General features: G+C 48.7%; 1 protein-coding gene and 1 long non-coding RNA gene across 3 annotated transcripts in view; both read right to left on the bottom strand.

Moving 5' to 3' along the window:
• LOC308495901 overlaps positions 1–8529 on the bottom strand; it is a 40207-nt gene extending 31678 nt beyond the window's left edge. Inside the window, exon 1 of the long non-coding RNA XR_013993073.1 lies at positions 7969–8529. This is a non-coding gene — a long non-coding RNA (uncharacterized lncRNA). The remainder of the gene's footprint in view (positions 1–7968) is intronic.
• Positions 8530–12509: 3980 nt separating this feature from the next.
• The window catches only part of LRFN2 (leucine rich repeat and fibronectin type III domain containing 2), a 191649-nt gene continuing 187532 nt past the window's right edge, over positions 12510–16626 (bottom strand). For both annotated transcript variants that reach the window (XM_081045276.1, XM_081045277.1), the window contains exon 3: positions 12510–16047. In XM_081045276.1, coding sequence (XP_080901402.1) covers positions 15069–16047 — 979 coding nt within the window. In that variant the 3' untranslated portion in view covers positions 12510–15068. The remainder of the gene's footprint in view (positions 16048–16626) is intronic.

The following is a 16626-nucleotide window of genomic DNA, read 5'->3' as shown; positions in this document are numbered from 1 at the left end:
GGAAAGACTGGGGAATGACTGCTTGATGTGTATGGGACTTCTTTTGGGGGTGATACTATGTTGCAGAATTAAATAGTGGTAATGGTTGCACAACATTTAACATAATTAAAGCCACTAAATTGTACACTTTAAAATTATTAAAATTATGAACTTCATGTTATGTGAATGCTATGTTAATTTTTTAAAGGAATGTCCAAATATGAAGATGCATTTTGAATTTTCCAGGGCAAAGTTTTTCAAAATAAGTGCCCAATAAATATTAACACGTGGGACTCCTACAACTAGTCTCTGAGACATTCTCTTCTTCTCATTGGTCAGGGGCATTCTGATCTGCTCAGCAACCCTCTCCCATTGGCTGGATCCTTGATGCCGAGGCTCTGAGTAAGAACCAGGGTTCCCCAGACTCTGCAGCAGGTGTAAGAAGAGGCAAAGGAAAGTGACAAACCCTCCTTAGAGGGACTGGGGCCCAAAGAGCTGGCTGAGCCTAGTCCAACATTTCTTTCACGTGAGGTGACCTTTGGTTGGTGGCAAAATGTCGGAAGTTGGCATTAGCGAGATCTGAATCCCTGCCCCTGATTCTTGTGAGGCCTCTTAGGCCAAGGACCTTCTGGATAGCACTATGAAGTAAAACGGAATTGAGGACTCCCAGAGCACACCTATCCTGTGATTCCACGGCCTGGTAAATATAAAGCAAGGAGCACTCCCAGGACAGCCTTCACCGGGGCCTCTGCTCTCAGAAGCCAGGCTGTGGCTGAGCCACATTCGGGAGGGCCTGGGGTTCACAAACCCTCCCAAACCAGGACCACCTTCCCCAACAGCTGATGCTCGACCTTTCAGAGGTCCAGCAGTTTCCGAGAAGCCCTCGAATTCCACAGACTCAAGGCGGCCTCTTCCCCCTTGGGAAGGGCTGGTCTAGGACCATTCTGAAGCTGTGGAACTTTCTGGAAGGCCCAGAGCCCCTCCCCTCTCCACAAAAGCGGGGTGAGCAAAGGGAGGAGCTCAGTCTCTGATTGGAGGAGGATGCGGAGGGGGTGGAGGGGAGCCTGATGGGCGTGGCCAACGGCAGGAGGAGGAGCTGTTGACAGTTAATTTCAGCAGTTTCTTGGTCAGTTTCTCCACTTTAGCTCCAAGATGAGTTAGTGGGCACACCAGCTTATGCGGACTCTCACCAGAAAGATCAGAATTGCTGTAAGGATGCAGGAAAACCCATGTGCCAACGATGTGGAGAACTGGGGCACCTCCTCTCTCACCCCAGGTTGGTTGCAGAAGTTGTGGTGGGAGTGGTTCCCAGAACCACTGTCCTCCCTCCTCAAGATCGGGTGTTGCGGCCCCTCCAGGAGATGGGCGGCTGGCAGGGCCCTGGAAGCTCCTCCTGAACCCCATTCTCCTTGTCTCGGGCCCACCTGTCTCAGCTGCCTTCTCCCCTCTACCTGTAGTGGAATCCCCATCACACCCCTGGGCCACCCCCACACTCTGGCACCAATTGCCCTCACAGACCAGGGCTCTGCTGATCAATGGCAGTTGGAACTGGGTCCTCTCCCCCTGCTGGCTCACTCTTGAGGGGGTGCTGGCAAGGAACCTGCTCTTGAGATTACCTTCCTTTACCTTCTGCTACCTGTGGGCTCGACCTTGGGTCTCCCCACCCAGGCAGGGAATGGGCAATGGCAGACATCACCCCCAAAACTGCTTTTGCACCCCGCCTCACTTGCCTGGGGCCTTACCCTTGAATTTCTCCCCTCTTTTCTTCCTTTACCTCTGTATATTATCTCTCATGGAAGACGAGTCCATCCTCCCATCCCAAAGAGGAGAGTCACCTGAGTGCTGTGAAACAGATGGGACTTGAAAGACTCCAAGGACAAGTACGTGCCTGGCAGAACTGCCCTTTCCAGCCCATTCCTGAGACCGCCAGGGTCTGCACCCCTGCCGTCCTCTCGCAGTCCTAACTCTTCCTTGGGGCCTGGAAGTATTTTCCTCTTTGGCTTCTTTTTCCACCCCATTTCTCTTCTTCCTTCCTGTTGTGATTGGCGGAGGGTAGGGTGGATGGCACTCCAGACCTGGGATCAGGAGATCTCATCTTAAGTGCAAGGTTTTCTGTCTAAGCTCTGGGTGATCATGGGAAACACGCTAACCCTTTGTGAGCATGTCCTCTTATCTGAAAGAGCAATGAAATAATCATGCCTAATTCACCATCTTTGTGAGGAGGGGAATGATTGTTTTTTGAAAACAGATGTACTACACATTACTTGTGGCTTTGATTTTGTTTGCTCCTGCCTTTGTATATATCGAGTTTCTTCTGATTTCTTTTTGCTTTCACAGCATTGGTCACTGCCCATGATCATCAGTCCAGTCATAACGAAGAACATGACAGTCATCTGTTTGTTCACATAGCCATCTTCTGGGAACTAGGAAGCCACCCTTTAGGAGTCCCCATCACAGTGGACCTTCCCCAGCCTTTTTCTTTCTTTGCCTGTGTGAGGCTTAAGCTTTCTGGAAAAGGATCTGCGAATACAATCTGGAACTTGGCTCCTGAACTTCCTTCACCCCTTTTCCCTCTCAAGACATCCAGGACTCTACCCTCAGGGAGGAGATTTGAACTTTAGGCAGCAAGAGAAAAGCCTAGCTCCCACAGGTCATGGTTCCCCCAAAGGTCAAGGTCCACATGATTCCTCAGTAGCAAGAATTAGGCTGTGAGCCTCACCGTAGACATTCACATCAGTCAAGAGGATGAGTTCCTCACCTTCATTACTCTTCATTTCCCTTTTCGTCCCAGAGCTCAGCTCTGACCCCAAGGCTTTTCCATTTACCATCAACATGGAAACTTGGCTTTTCACCTGGGTATAATCCCTCTCTTTTACTCATTATCTTGTTTCTCAGAGCTGCCTTTCCCTGAAGGAATCCTGGAGGACTTGAGAGGCCTGGTCAGTCACCCAGGCCCCAGTGAAGCCCCTCAGCCCTCAGGTTCAGTGGGAAAGTTTAATAAAGGCTCCATGTCCTCTTTGACGACTGGGACTTGTGTCTTGTGTGTTGATTCAGAAGCCTCGGCCCCTTTTTTTTTCCTTCTCTAACCAGGTGGTGGTTGTGCTACATGGAAACGGCAATGAAGGGAGGCTGGCAGGGTTGTATAGGGATGCCCCTGGACCTACCACCACCTCCTCTAAATAATGCTCATTGTTTCAGGTAGAGGGACCTGAAACCAGCTGGTTTACTGGACATCTGGCAGAGTTTTCTCTGTGCATTTACACTGTAATAGGGCAAGAACTAAAGGAACAAATTTATCCACCAGAATGGCAGGTCATTAGGAAGGATGTGGGAGGGAGGGGATAAGTAGTGATTCATAATGAGGTCCTGGAATTTTATGAGTTACTATTTTTATAACCTTGTTCCAGTCCTCCAATGCTGGTGAAGGGAGGATTATTAAGGAACAAACTATTGGTGGGAGGGGGTGGTTGTCCTCATTAGTTTGTGAATCAGAGTACTGGTATCCCATCATTGGCCTGTGCCGTGCACCTGGGAAGTGGTGAGCAACTTTCCTGGATCTCACAATTGGCAATGGAAGTCCTAGCAGAATGCGGAGCACCCACTTTACTGGGGCCTCAGAAATTGCCAGTACCCCTGTCTCTCATTCCTGATTCCCCAATGTGCCATGGCGACCAGAGCTGATTTATCAAAAGAACAGACATCCCTAAGACTCTGCAGCTGGGGTCCTGGCTCTCTGTTTTCCTACCCAATGGTGACCACACAATATTCTGGGAGTTGTGTTCTGAAATGGCTCTGGGTCTTTTAGGAACAGGGATGGTGGAGTCTGTACAAATCTGGGGCCACAGTCATCAAGCACCGAGCTCATTGGAGCACAGGGCATCAGTTCATGCGTTCTCTTCCTTGGAGGACTTACAAATTAAAAAGATGGAATTATTTGTAATAATACCACCTGGCAGGGATATTGATGAGCAGGGGAAGGCTTATTTAGAGACCTCTGATTTTTCCAGCCCTGAGACTCTGGGCCTAATACATATATCATTATCATTAATGTCCTGTAATTTTATAACAGTGTTATCATTGAGCCACTTCATTAATCATCATGAATTGGGGTATTCTCAAATCCTATGGGTTGCTTGTATAGCTATACAGAGCTCTGAAATTTGCAAACACAATAATCCTTTGAGGTCGATACCATGGCCATTTCCCAGATACTGAAACCAGGAAAAAGACTCAACTTTTTTGAAAGGGGGGATATGCAGTACACTTGTCTTGTTAGGTGTGCTATCTTATTTCTCCCCTTTCTCCAACCCCCATACTTGAGCAGACAAAAAAACAAAAAAAAGCAGAGACCTGGGAATTATGTAATGCCCAGTTCGTCAGGAGAAAGTGTAAAGACCTAAGGAACAGCCTTTTTCTTACCATGAGGCACTGGGACAGACACAGAGAAGTCACTATTTGCTCAATGCATTTTCTCATGTTTTCTACTTTTAACATTACATTCACCCTTTTAACCCTCATTGCTCACATGTTAGGATTCCTTCTAGAAAATTCACTGACTTTCTAATAGTCTTTGCTGTTCCTTAGAAAACTTTGGGGCAACTCCAGTTATTGAGTGATTACCCAGCCCTTCCCCTAACAAGTTTCATGACCTTCTGCAAATATTTAACCTTTCTGTGTCCCAGCTTTCTTGGTGGTAGAATGGACACGCTAACCCCTAGTCACAGAGATAGGTAATGATTGTTAGGAATAACACATGAAGTATATGAAATGCTTATCACATTATTTAATACATATCATGAGTTCCCTCTTCCCTGCTTGGCCATCCTTTGTGTTCTGTGAAGAACTTTCCTATTCACAACCAAAAGGGGAGAGTCCTGAGTCCTCCTTTCCCTAGCTGATTCAAGACCACCCCAGATTTCATAAACTTTTCTGAAAGAATTCAAAATGACTGGATGTAGCAGATTGATTCACCTGGCAATAATCTGGAATGCCTGGGGTTCATCACCCTCAATCATTCTCTACTCATTTAGTCTCCAGCCATTCCCTCCTGGAGACCTGGAAGAGGCAATTGGATTTGATGGGTGGGGTTATGCCCCAAGCCGCCAGTACTCATGGAGAAGCCAGCCCTTTCTTTCTTTATTAGACCTTGAAATGCAGATGTAGACACAGGCAAAATTACCCACTGTGCCTCTCTTCCTACATGCAGTCAGGAGTCTGCCTTCCCACAAGGAGGAACGGGAGCCTAAAAGCATACAGGAAAAAGACTCGAATCCTGAAAAGAACCTCAACTCCTGGGTGGGCCCTGCTTGCCTCCTGGCTTTACTAGGTAGAGGTCCTGCAAGGATATTTCGGGTAGAGCCTTATCTCAGGCCTCTGCTCCTTTCCACTCTTCTAGATGTGGGTGGTGAGCAAGCTGAACCCACACCCTCGCCCTGTACAGTTACGTCCTCCCAACCTCTTTACTGAATCTGCCCCTCACCTTCCCCTGGACCCCTCTCATTCTCCTTCTTTTTTGCTTATCCCACTGTGGATAATGGTCTCTGACCCTTGTCCCAGCTTGCCTGGCACTGGAGGGCTGACAAAGCCTCAGGTCCGTGGAGAAGCCCTGGTAGCACCCCCTTCTCAGTCCCATCCCTCAATCCCCCAGGATTTTGTATTCTTTATCCAATGCTCCTAGGCGTAACTTTCTTCCTGCTTGTGTGGATGTTTTCTTTCCTACCTCTGCTGCCTTCTCAGCCTCACCTCCTGCCTTATTTCCTGCTATGGCAGTCAGCCCTCACTGCAATGGCTGAATATTAGGGGTGTGGTGTGAACGGAACTCCATCCAGTTCTGTGATCAGATTTAAAATTTGAGACCTACTTCTGTTCCATAAGCTCTAGAAGAACTTGGAAAAAAGCAAATGAACAAATCTTCAGTTTGAAAAATCTGTGAATTGGGAAAGCAGTAATGTGTAAATTGGAGTTTTTAAGTAAGGAATGAAGGAATGATAAATCCATGCCGAGGAATGTGTTTGGAACAGTGAGATGTTGCAGAGTCTCTTTAATTCTGCTGCTGACTTTGCTTATCTCAAATGTCTCCAGTTATGCTTCTAACACACCATTCTGCAGACAGGGCTGGGCATAGGGAAGGAATCTCAGTTGACTACCCCTGGAATGAGATATTCTTGCCTGAGCTCCCTCCATCTTGTTTTCTACCCCAAACTAAAGATGGAGGGGTTCAGGCTAGAGGATCTTGTTTTCTTATGCCTGGCACAGACCCCCATTTTCCATAAACTTCAGGGAGGATGGAAGGCTCTAGGGCTCAAAAAACAAAACAAAACAAAACAAAAGTCCCAGCCTCTGCTTCCCTAACAGGTCAAGGCTGAACTAACCAAAGTCAGTTTGCAGGATTCCTCAGAAGGTAGAATCTTATCAGAATTCTTAAAAATGTGAAGATCAAGAAAGAATTGGACCCATTTACTTGACTGCCATTGAGGTCCTCCCCACCTCCTCCCAGACCCTGGGGTGACCCACAGGTGACATCTATTAAACATTTACTAATTTCTGCCACTCACTAGCTATGTGACATGGGGCAACTTACATAACCACTCTCTACTTTCGTTTCTCCAATGACAATGATAATAATACCCGCTGCACTCTGTTGACTCCATTTACCTTCAACATGGAAGCCAACCTCTTCATGTGCATGGGTCCCCTATTCCCAGTAACATGCCCTGCCATATCCCAGCTTTTCCTGAAGCAACTGGGAGTGTCAGCTCTACCCCAGGGGCCTGCCCAGCCATGTACACCCCAACAAGCCCTTTCTGAACTCCAGCTGGGGTGAAACACTCCTCTAATATTCCTTCTTCATTCAAGTTGTGACTAATGTGATGATACAGTAGTAAAGACCAAATGGGAAGCCAATTTCAATCTGCCACCTCACGCAGGTGGACACGTTTGTGCTAGAGAGGGCCTGGGTAGTAAGGAGAGGCAGAGAGGGCTGGTCAGTAGGCTTCCCTGGGTCATCCTATCACACCTTGGGAAGTGCTCACCTCCTAACTCAAGTGGGGGCCCTCTGGGGCCCTCTAAATGATTTACCTGGCACCTGGCAGAGTTTTCCCATGAATATTTATATTCTAAGAGGGAAAATGTCTGTTAACCCAAAGGAATGAAGGAAAACCAGTCAGAGATTTTTGGTGGTAGCATATATGTCCTTCCAGAGCTCTGTTTGTTAGATTTTGGCTGTTGTGCAGACCTGGAATATGGGTGAAGGGTGAGTAGGGATTGGGGAACCAATGACTGGGAGAGCCAAAGGGTGAGGGTTGGAATTTTCCAGGTCCTTCTAGCTGCTACTGGGACTGTGGCTCTCAGAACGTAAAATAACATCATGGGCTTGAGAGGCTACCATGTGCTTTCTCCTTTCTCCTATCTATGTCATGGAGACCACCGCTGATCTCCCGGGAATAGCAACCTCTCCCCACCACCCTGAGATTTTTCCCCGCTGGGGCCCTGGCTCTGTACTTAGTTTCCTACCACTGTTTTGGCCACAGCAGTTTCTGGGAGTTGTTTTCTGTCTGGGCTCTGTATTACTTGTGAAAGCAGGAATGATGGCTCTTCCAGGGCCCAGCAGGAACATGAATCCATAACCATCAGGCCTCTGTCTGGTTGGAGTATAGGGAGTCGCTCCCTGCCTGGAGTGAGTTCTGAAATCCATCCTGCACAACCCTGCTTGCAATAAGATGAATAACGGTTTTCATGGAGATTGAACAGGGGATTCTAATACCCATTGAGAGAGGCTAGAGTGGATGAGCTCTCATAGCATTGCCAGTCTTGAGATTCTCTGAACCTAAAATACCTAATATTATCACAAATACACTATAATTTATAATAATGCTTTCAATTCAACAGTCATTAATAATGGCTGTTATCGCTCAGCATTTTCCAATTCGATGTGTGATCTATAGAACTACATTGTACTCTTCCGGTGTACTTACCGAAGTCGGTACTTACCATCAATACTTGACCGGCAAGGAAACTGAGGCCAAGAAACAGGTTCTGAATCCAGCTCCTCCAGCTGAAAAACCTCTCATCCACACGAGCAACTGCACTTGCCTTGGGTGACGCAGGAAGCCCAGTTCTCTGCGACTGCCCCTTTTCCAGGCCTGCTTTGTTCTCTCCAGCCCATCTCCCACCCTTCCTCAAAAGCTCCTGAGACAGCTGGAGTTGCCTCCCCCCACCCTTGCTTGTCCTAGAACAAGATTTCAGTCCGCAACGGGGCCCCAGTTTGACCCAAAGCCAGTCACTTCCCCATGCCTTTGGAACTTCAAATTTAATAACTTCTTCCAGCCAGAAGTGCCACCTCGGGGTTGTGGCCCTGGCCAATCCACCATTCATCTCTTCCTACTTGGCTCCGGAGAGCTCTACATTACCTTGAAATGAGTGAAAACAGACCCATCTTTGTAAAACCTGAGATTTAGAAACCAGTTTATGCTCCTGCTCCCCAGGAAAGCGTGGAAAGCCCTCCGGGGCATGCACAGTGTTCTTCACTTTTAGTTTGATTTCTCTCAACTCGGTAGAGGGCGGGGACACAGCTGGTCAGCAAATGCATGTTGAACACACCCAGCGCCCAGGCCTCCACCTCTCTCACTTTCTCTGCTGGGTTTAGTCTTCTCAAATTCAAGTTCACATGCCAGGGTTCAGGCTTCTGACAGGAAACCCAAAAAACTCGGCATTTCTAATCGCCTCTGCAGCTCTGGAGGTAACTTCAGTGCAAATCCATCTATTAAACATTTACTAATTTCTGCCACTCACTAGCTATGTGACATGGGGCAACTTACATAACCACTCTCTACTTTCGTTTCTCCAATGACAATGATAATAATACCCGTTGCACTCTGTTGTTTTGATGATACATTGGGATAACTTCTATCAAGCTCTTAGAATAGTGCATGGCACATAGGAGACTCTGAATATAAGTCAGCTGTTATTTTCCATTTAATTTTGCAGTTCAATATCCACCTGGAAAATGCCAATCCTGTGTCAGCCTAACAAAGGGATAAGAACTTTCCCATAATTAGTCTGGGTAGGACAGGCAACCAGCCCATCCTTGGTAAATAGACAGAATTGCATCCTCGAGAGCTCCCCAAAGGAATGGGTGGAGAAAGCGTGACAGAGAACCTAAGAGGGAAACATTCAGGATTATTGGGCATAACAGAACTTTAGTCACTTCTTTGTCATATTCCTTCTAAATGGTGAGCAAGGTACCTGCAGTTACTAGGACATGCCAAGTCGGTGAAGGAGGGGATAGGCGTGGGGCTCTGAGGTTTTTCTTCATGAGGAAGTGGGAATAATATCAGAAAGTTCAGCTAACAGAGGTAACCACAGCTTGGGGAACAAGGGACATCTTGGATATAGCATAAGGGATTCAAGGGAAAGAAAACACCCCCTTGAGAAGTATATAGATGTTAGAGTCGCTGCCGGGTGTGCCAGGAGCACCAGCGAACACATGTTACAGAGGAGGTGGCAAAAGAGAGGAGGCGTGCTCATTACCACCTAACCAGATGGGCAGCTGGACGGAGGGGCCCGGGGCTGTGGCAGGCTGGTCAGTGGGCTGACTGGCTGTGTACCAGTCGGGTTTGGGGATCCCATGGAGATGGGTGAAATTCCAGCATCACCCCCTCATCAGTAGGGAACCAAGCAGGTAACTACAGGATGCACTGATATCTCAGAAAGGGACTAGATAACGAGATCTTTCTTGCTGCAGCCCCAGAGAAACTCCAGCACAAGATGGTGGAGAATAATACTGGCTCTCATTCAGCAGGAGACATTCAGCTATTGGCTAAAGAGACCAGAAGCTCAATTATCTCAACAAAAACAGGAAAATAACAAGACAAGGGCCTGCAATCTGGGCCCATTTCCACAGAGTTGGTGAGCAGAAGAAAGATGCCGAACATTTTCCAAAATGAGGACATGGGGCAAGATCACTGCACCTCTCAGAAGATGTTAAATGGTTATGATGGAGATTACGGGGCAGCTTGAGAGGTCAAGGCCAGCTCCCCTCTTTGGTCTGTTGGGAAGCATATCAATGTCCTCTGCTAGAGCCAGTCCATGAGTCGTGAGTGGGGAACCTTAAGTATGATCATGGAAGCTGAGCAACTAAGATGTTTGGTGTAAAGACTAAAAGCACAAATAGATATTTTTAAACTGTGAAGGGGGCAATGTCCTTTTTAGATGTTGGAAAAACAATCTGAATGGATTGGAATCGATTATAATGCAAAGGTAGTAACCTCAGATATTTACCTGGGAGAAGTCTTTTCACAACAAACTTTTCCTGCTGCCAACAGTATCCCATAGAATGGCTGGATTTGGGAATCTTAGTGTGGAATTTAAAACTGTGTTCTGGTTCGGAATGCCGCCTGCCAACAGTCTTTTCTTTTGAATAAGTGAGTCTATTTTACCAGCAGCAGTTTGCAGAGACCCCAGTGGCTGCAAGAACAGAGGAAGCCCCACCCAGCTTGCTGAAGCCCTGAGACCTTCATTGCAGACACACTGGGAACAGAATATAGGAGGTGCAGAAGCGCTCAGGCTGTACTTATGAAAAATCAATACCCACAGACTTTGGGGAAAAATTTACTACTCATTTTGGAAGGAGGGAATCTGAGACAATGACCTTCCTCTTACCTGGCTAAAAATTATATCCCTTAAAAAAAGCGTGTGTTTAAATACTTTTGGAATGTCAACACTATTGTGATGGCAAAATGAAAAATATCCCCTTTGAGGAGAACCTGAGGGATGTGTCATTATCGAGAACTTGAGAACAGGGTATTGAATTATTTTTCAGAATGCTTAATAATTCAAGTGGGCTCAGAGTGTATCAGCTACTTCTCTGCAAATGATCAGAGGGCTGAAGGCTTCTCTCCATCAGGAAAGAGGGTTTGGGTGAGCAAGCACCTTTTCTGATGGGTACAAGGGTTTTGGGATAGGAAGAGGTTGGTAAATGGCTTTGGTCATTGCAGTGAGCTGGTGTGAGGTTTTCTAACTTGAAGGGATGAAGTTACAGGCTTTCAGGACAGAGGGAAACAGACAAGGTGGGAAGTGGAAAGCTATTAAACAAGAGACCTCCTAGAGATCACTAGGCCAGGGGTGGTCTGTACAGGACTTTTGAAGACTAGGGAATCTTCCTAGCTGGGGTGGGGGATATGTTACAAGCTATGAAGGGCCTGAAAAACCAGTATGAAGTCAGAAGAAACTGCTGAAGCCCTTGCCTGGAGTCAACACTCTGAGAATTTTACCAGACCTTGTGGTCAAACCAAGGCTTCTAGATCAAGCTATAGATTTGAATATGGCAGCCAGTGTAAATTACAATCTATAGTGAGTTGAAGGGAGAAGAAAGGATAGGAGAGACAACATTGATATTATGGAAAGATCTAAGGCTTTACAGCCAGACTTACTGTGTGACCTTAGGCAAGTTACTTAACCCCTCTGAGCCTAGTTCCTTCATTTGTAAAATTGGAGTAATATCTACCTTGAGAAGCCACAGTGAGGCTTCAGTGAGAAATACATGTGAAGCACCAAACAGTACCTGGAAATTGTAAGTGCTCAATAACTGTTAGTTTCCTTCCCCTTCCAAAAGCTGCGCTTGCAAGTCAGTCATCGTATGTCTAGAGCTGTGCTGCCCAATACGGTGGCAAAACTAGCCACATATGTCTCTCAAGCATTTGAAAGATGGCTGGTCTGAACTGAGATGTGCTGAGAGTGTAAAACACACCAAAACTTTGGACAAGTTGTAAAACTTTGTCCAAAAAAGAAAAAAAAAGTTAAATGTCTTATTAATAATTTTATAGTGACTACATATTGAAATGGTAATATTTTGGTTATATTCTGTTAAATAAAATATATTATCAAAACTAATTTCACCTGCTTCTTTAAACTTCATTTAACGTGGCTATTGGAAAAATTAAAATGACTCCGTGGCTCACACTTTATTCCAATAGGAAGTCCTATTGGGCAGTGCTGATCGAGACATTAGATGGATATAGGGTCGGGAAGCTGTGTTTCAGAAGCTAACTTGTTTCTATGCATTGGGTTTGTGCTTTAGTTTGTTGTCCTCGTTCCCCAGTAAAAGACCATTGTTGAAAGTGCCATCCAGGACTCAACCAAAATGGGTGGAAATTACCTGTACACTAGTGGCTAAGTGTGGTGGCCACAGTCCAGGAAAGAGGAGGCAGGGGCAGTAGATAAGAGAAACCAGTCATCAGGTGGGACAGTTGGGGTACCTGGAGTTTTCCCTGGAGTTTCACTCCAGATCCCTCTGCTGCTCCTTACTCCAGGAGGATGGCCTCATCCTCTTATTTCAGAAGGCTTCCATCTTCTACATGAGCTTGGCAGGAAGCAGGCTCCTACCAGGCAGTAGCAAACACAGGTGTAAGGGAAAATGCCACTTCAAAGCTACCTTTAGAAGACCGCAGAGTTTCCAGAGAAATAAACAGCAGACATTCACAGACACGAGAATGTTCTTTTTTTTTCTCTCTCCCAAGAAGTGTGGTTGGTTGTTGTTTTTAAAACTGTACATTTTACTGTACACTTTTTTTTTTAGCAAAGAAGATTGGCGTTTATATTCTGACCATAGGGATGTTGCTTTCCAAAACTCCAAGTCAGAAACATGACAAACACAAGCGCAAGTACATACGAGTATCATGTCACGACAGAGCTCAGAGCTCCTGATGAAAATAGATAGTTGGTCCCTCCCCTTCAGATGGCCACCACTTTCCCTCTGGGTGTCTGAAACCAAAGGCAAAAGCAAAGGTGCCATTGGGGGTCACTTTCTCAATGGCTACATTTAGAAAGGCTGAGTGAGAAAGGAGCAGAGAGAAAAAGGAGAGGAGAGAAAGAGGGAGTGGGGAAAAAAGGAGGGCATGAGAGATTTCCTTCCAAGTGACTTTGTTCTGTTGATGCCACCGTGACTGGAGAAGGCATGTGCTATGGCACTGGGATTGGCCTGGAAAATTTGTGGTTTCAGGAAGAAAAGGGCCTGGTCTGTTAATGACCTTGTCAGGACCAGAAAGGGACTGGGAAGACAGAGAGTCACAGGAAGAAAATGAGGACAGGAGGTAGAAGGAAGGTGAGGAGAGAGAAAAGGAAAGGAGGAGGGTGGGAAGAAGGACGAAGGCATGGGATTTGGCGACTCCTGGGCTGGAGCCAGAAGGCAGTCCTGCATAGACAGTTTCCCACCCTCCCCTTATGCGTTCTGGGAGGGGTTGAGGCCACCAGCTCAGCTCCAGGTCTGAGCCCATCAGAACTCTTCAGTCCAAGAAAGACTCACCTGTATGGTGTGTGGTTGGCAAGTGAAAGAAGGAGGGAAGAGGACAAAAGAGAGAAGCTAGAAATCTATGGCAGAGGCTTGGGAGGGGAAAGAATGAGCTGGAGAGACTAAGGGAGAGGTAGCATGTTGACAATGACAGACCTGGAACAGACAGACAGCCAGATAGACAGAGCTGCAGAGGAAAGTCCTTTCCGGTGATTCTAAAGCTGTTTCTCCCTGGCCGCATCTCTGCTGTCCCCTTGTGACATGCTCTGGGAGCGTGGGGGTTAATCCATAGACGGAAGTGAGCCCATGTGCCCCTCCCATCGCCATGCTGTCATTTCCATGTATGAATCCTCCCCTTGGATGGCATCCATGGAAGGCATCTCCCACGTCCCACCTTGAGCCAGCTTCTTCAGGAACAAACAAGGGACAGACTTTGGGCCCAGAAATGCCCTTGTCAGGGCGAAGACAGGGTAACAGACCTCAGCTGCCACCCCCAGGAAGTTAGCAGCTTTGGTCCTTGCCCTGACTTGGTCACTAACTCACTGTGTGACCTTGGGCAAGTCCCTCATACTCTGGGGTGGTGGGGGAGAGAGGGTGAAGGATGAGAGGATCACAAACTGTAAAACTCTATGAGACTGAAAAGATTCCGCTTTCCCCTCCAAAGCTTCTCGAATGCTCCCTCGGGGTCCAGTAGGGAGGACAGGGACCGCTCTACCAGCCTGTTGCTACTGGTGCCGCTGAGCTAGGAACCGTCACATTTGGAATCATGAGAGTTCATTAGTCCTTAGAACTGGAATGGGATTGGAGACCTGGGACAATCCCAGTATTTTGGGAATTAGGAAACTGAGGTCCAAAGAGAGAAAAGGGTCTCGCCCAAATGTGTTCAGCTGGTTTATTCGGTGGTGGCGCTAGAAACCAAGCTCGGGGCTCTGGATGCTAAGTCTCGTGCTCCTTCTGCCGCCCTGCTCTGCTTTCCTTATGAGATGTCCTCTGGTCTACCACACGCTCGTGGGGACTTTTTATCCCAGCTTCCCCCAAAGAGGCAAAAACCCCAAAGCAACTCCAAGAATTAACATCCCTCTGTCCTTATGCCTCAGAAAGCCCTGCTCCCTCTCCCACACGTAAGGAGTCCTGGAAGTTACTCTTCGGGTTCCAGCTGCTATGATAGGTGTGGGGAGTCGTGTTTGAGAAGCAAAGGAAGCTGGGTCAGGTATGAGGTGGGAGTGTCACTCAACCCTCCCAAGTGTGGGGACTGTTGGTAATAATGAGAGGTCAGGACAGGGGACGCCACGGTCTTCCCCCAAACAAGTGAGGAACCACTCCCTTGTCTTGTCACTTGGCAATAACCGCCCACTGCCATGACGGCTGGCAACCTGCTGTCATATGGAGAGCAAACGCTCTATTATCCGTGTGAATGAAGAGGAGGAGTCTGGGAAGTGGAAGAAATAAATTAAGAAATAAAAACAACACCGGAACCATAAGCAATCCAAAGCTGCTTGCTTATATGCTGCATTTGTGATTAGAAAGGCGGTCGTCCTCCCTTTCCAAACACTCAGGGCTCAGGCCGACACTTAGCTATCGATTGAGTCCGCTTTCCCTGAGCACACCCTGGCTGGGTGGTGGGGCCAGGCCTGGGAAGGTGGTGTGGGGGGGGGGGCGGGGAGGAGGCCATGGACAGGGAGACAGAACTGTCCCTGGATGTAAACATCACCATGGAAACCCCACAAAGACTTGCCAGTAAAGACTCTTTCCCCTTTGTGCACCCTGCAAGGGTAGGAGGGAGGAGGACAGTCACCTCCCAAACCTACACTGTGCTCTCCATCACCCACTCGGAGCTGCCAAAAGTCCCCCGGGCCCCCATGAGGTCACTGTCCTCAAAGGGCAAGAGCATGCCATTGACAGAAAGGCTACGCTTTGTCCAGATGTTCGAGACCCTCCGAGGGGGGCTGTAGCCGCCCGGGGCGACCCCGCTAGCTGCCGTGGCTGCAGCGGCAAAGTCCCCCATGTCGAAGGAATGGCTGCGTTTGGCCTTGCCTTCCAGGGGCAAAGGGAGCAAGCTCCTGGCCCGGGCTGCAGGCGGTCCCAGCAATGGCTCCCGGTCCGAGTGGTGGTCCCGGGCAGGTGTCCCAGACCCCCTCCCGCCTGGAGTCCTGGAGTCCAGCAGCTCCTCCTTTCTTTGACTCTTGAGGTCCAGGGAGGCAAAGGCCCCCATCAGGCGGTCAATGTTGGGCTTGGGGCGCGGGGCAGGGGCCGGGAGCCTCCAGGGGCCCCGTCCCAGTGCTGCGGCCTCCCCACTGCCCAGGGAGCTGGAGGAAGAGGAGTCACTGCCTCGGGCCAGGCTGGCACTGAACTCAACCAGCTCACTGCGCACCACGACCTTGGGTGGCCCTGGTGCCGGCGCCCCGCTGGGCCCACTGCCCGAAGTGGGCAGCGGGGCCCCGTTGGTCTGCGAGTGCACGTTGCTGACCGCGGCGGGGGCCATCTTGCCGGGGCCCTCGTGGTTGCAGACCTTGTAACGCACCATAAGGACCACGATGAAGACCAGCAGCGTGGCCACGATGATGCCGCCGATGGCCAGGATCATGGTGCCACCCAGGATCTGGCTGTGCATCGACTGGCAGTGCGGGGAGTCGGCCTTGGTGAAGAACTGGGCGCAGCCCACGACGTTGGTGGCCGTGAGCGTCGTGGCGGTGTCGTCCCACATGGCCAGCACGCACAGGTCGTAGCCCGTCCCCGACATCAGGTTGTTGACCACGAACGCCTTGTTGGAGGCGGGGATCATCCTGGGTGGGTCGGCGGGACACAGAGGGGCGGGAGGGGGAGGGGCCGCACAGTGATGGGGACAGAGGGACAGGCACAGGAGCGTTGGAGAGGGCGGCGGAGAGACAGACCGACGACACAGGGACACAGAGAAAGTGAGGCAGAGCAGGAGAGACAGGGAAGGGGAGACATGGAGGCACAGAGAGGAGGGGGAGGAGCGAGAGGAGGAGAAGGGACAGGCAGGTGACAGGAACATGGCACAAGTCAGAGAGACGTGAGGAGAGGGACCCAGGTGAGAACAACAAAAGACAGGTTGGAGTGAGCAGGGAAGTGAGAAAGATTCACGGGTGGAAGTGTCAGAGAGAGACGTGCACAGAGAAAGAGTGATGGAGTGTGGGAAAACCACCCAGAAGAGGTGGAAATAAAGACGCGATGAGTACCGCGATGAAGGGAATGAGAAAGGGGATAGTTGAAAGTAGAGATAGTGGGAAGTAGTTTAGAGATGGAGGTACAGAGAAGAAAGGAGAGAGACTCAGCAGAGATGAGAGAGGAAACATAAGGAGGGGCAGAGGGAGAAACAAGGAGAGGCAGAGAGGTTAAAG

Source organism: Rhinolophus hipposideros (genome assembly GCF_964194185.1).
Source record: "Rhinolophus hipposideros genome assembly, chromosome: 3".
In the NCBI taxonomy this organism is placed as follows: Eukaryota; Metazoa; Chordata; class Mammalia; order Chiroptera; family Rhinolophidae; genus Rhinolophus; species Rhinolophus hipposideros.
Note: the sequence above shows the minus strand (reverse complement) of the source record. Positions and strands in the feature narration are given on the sequence as shown.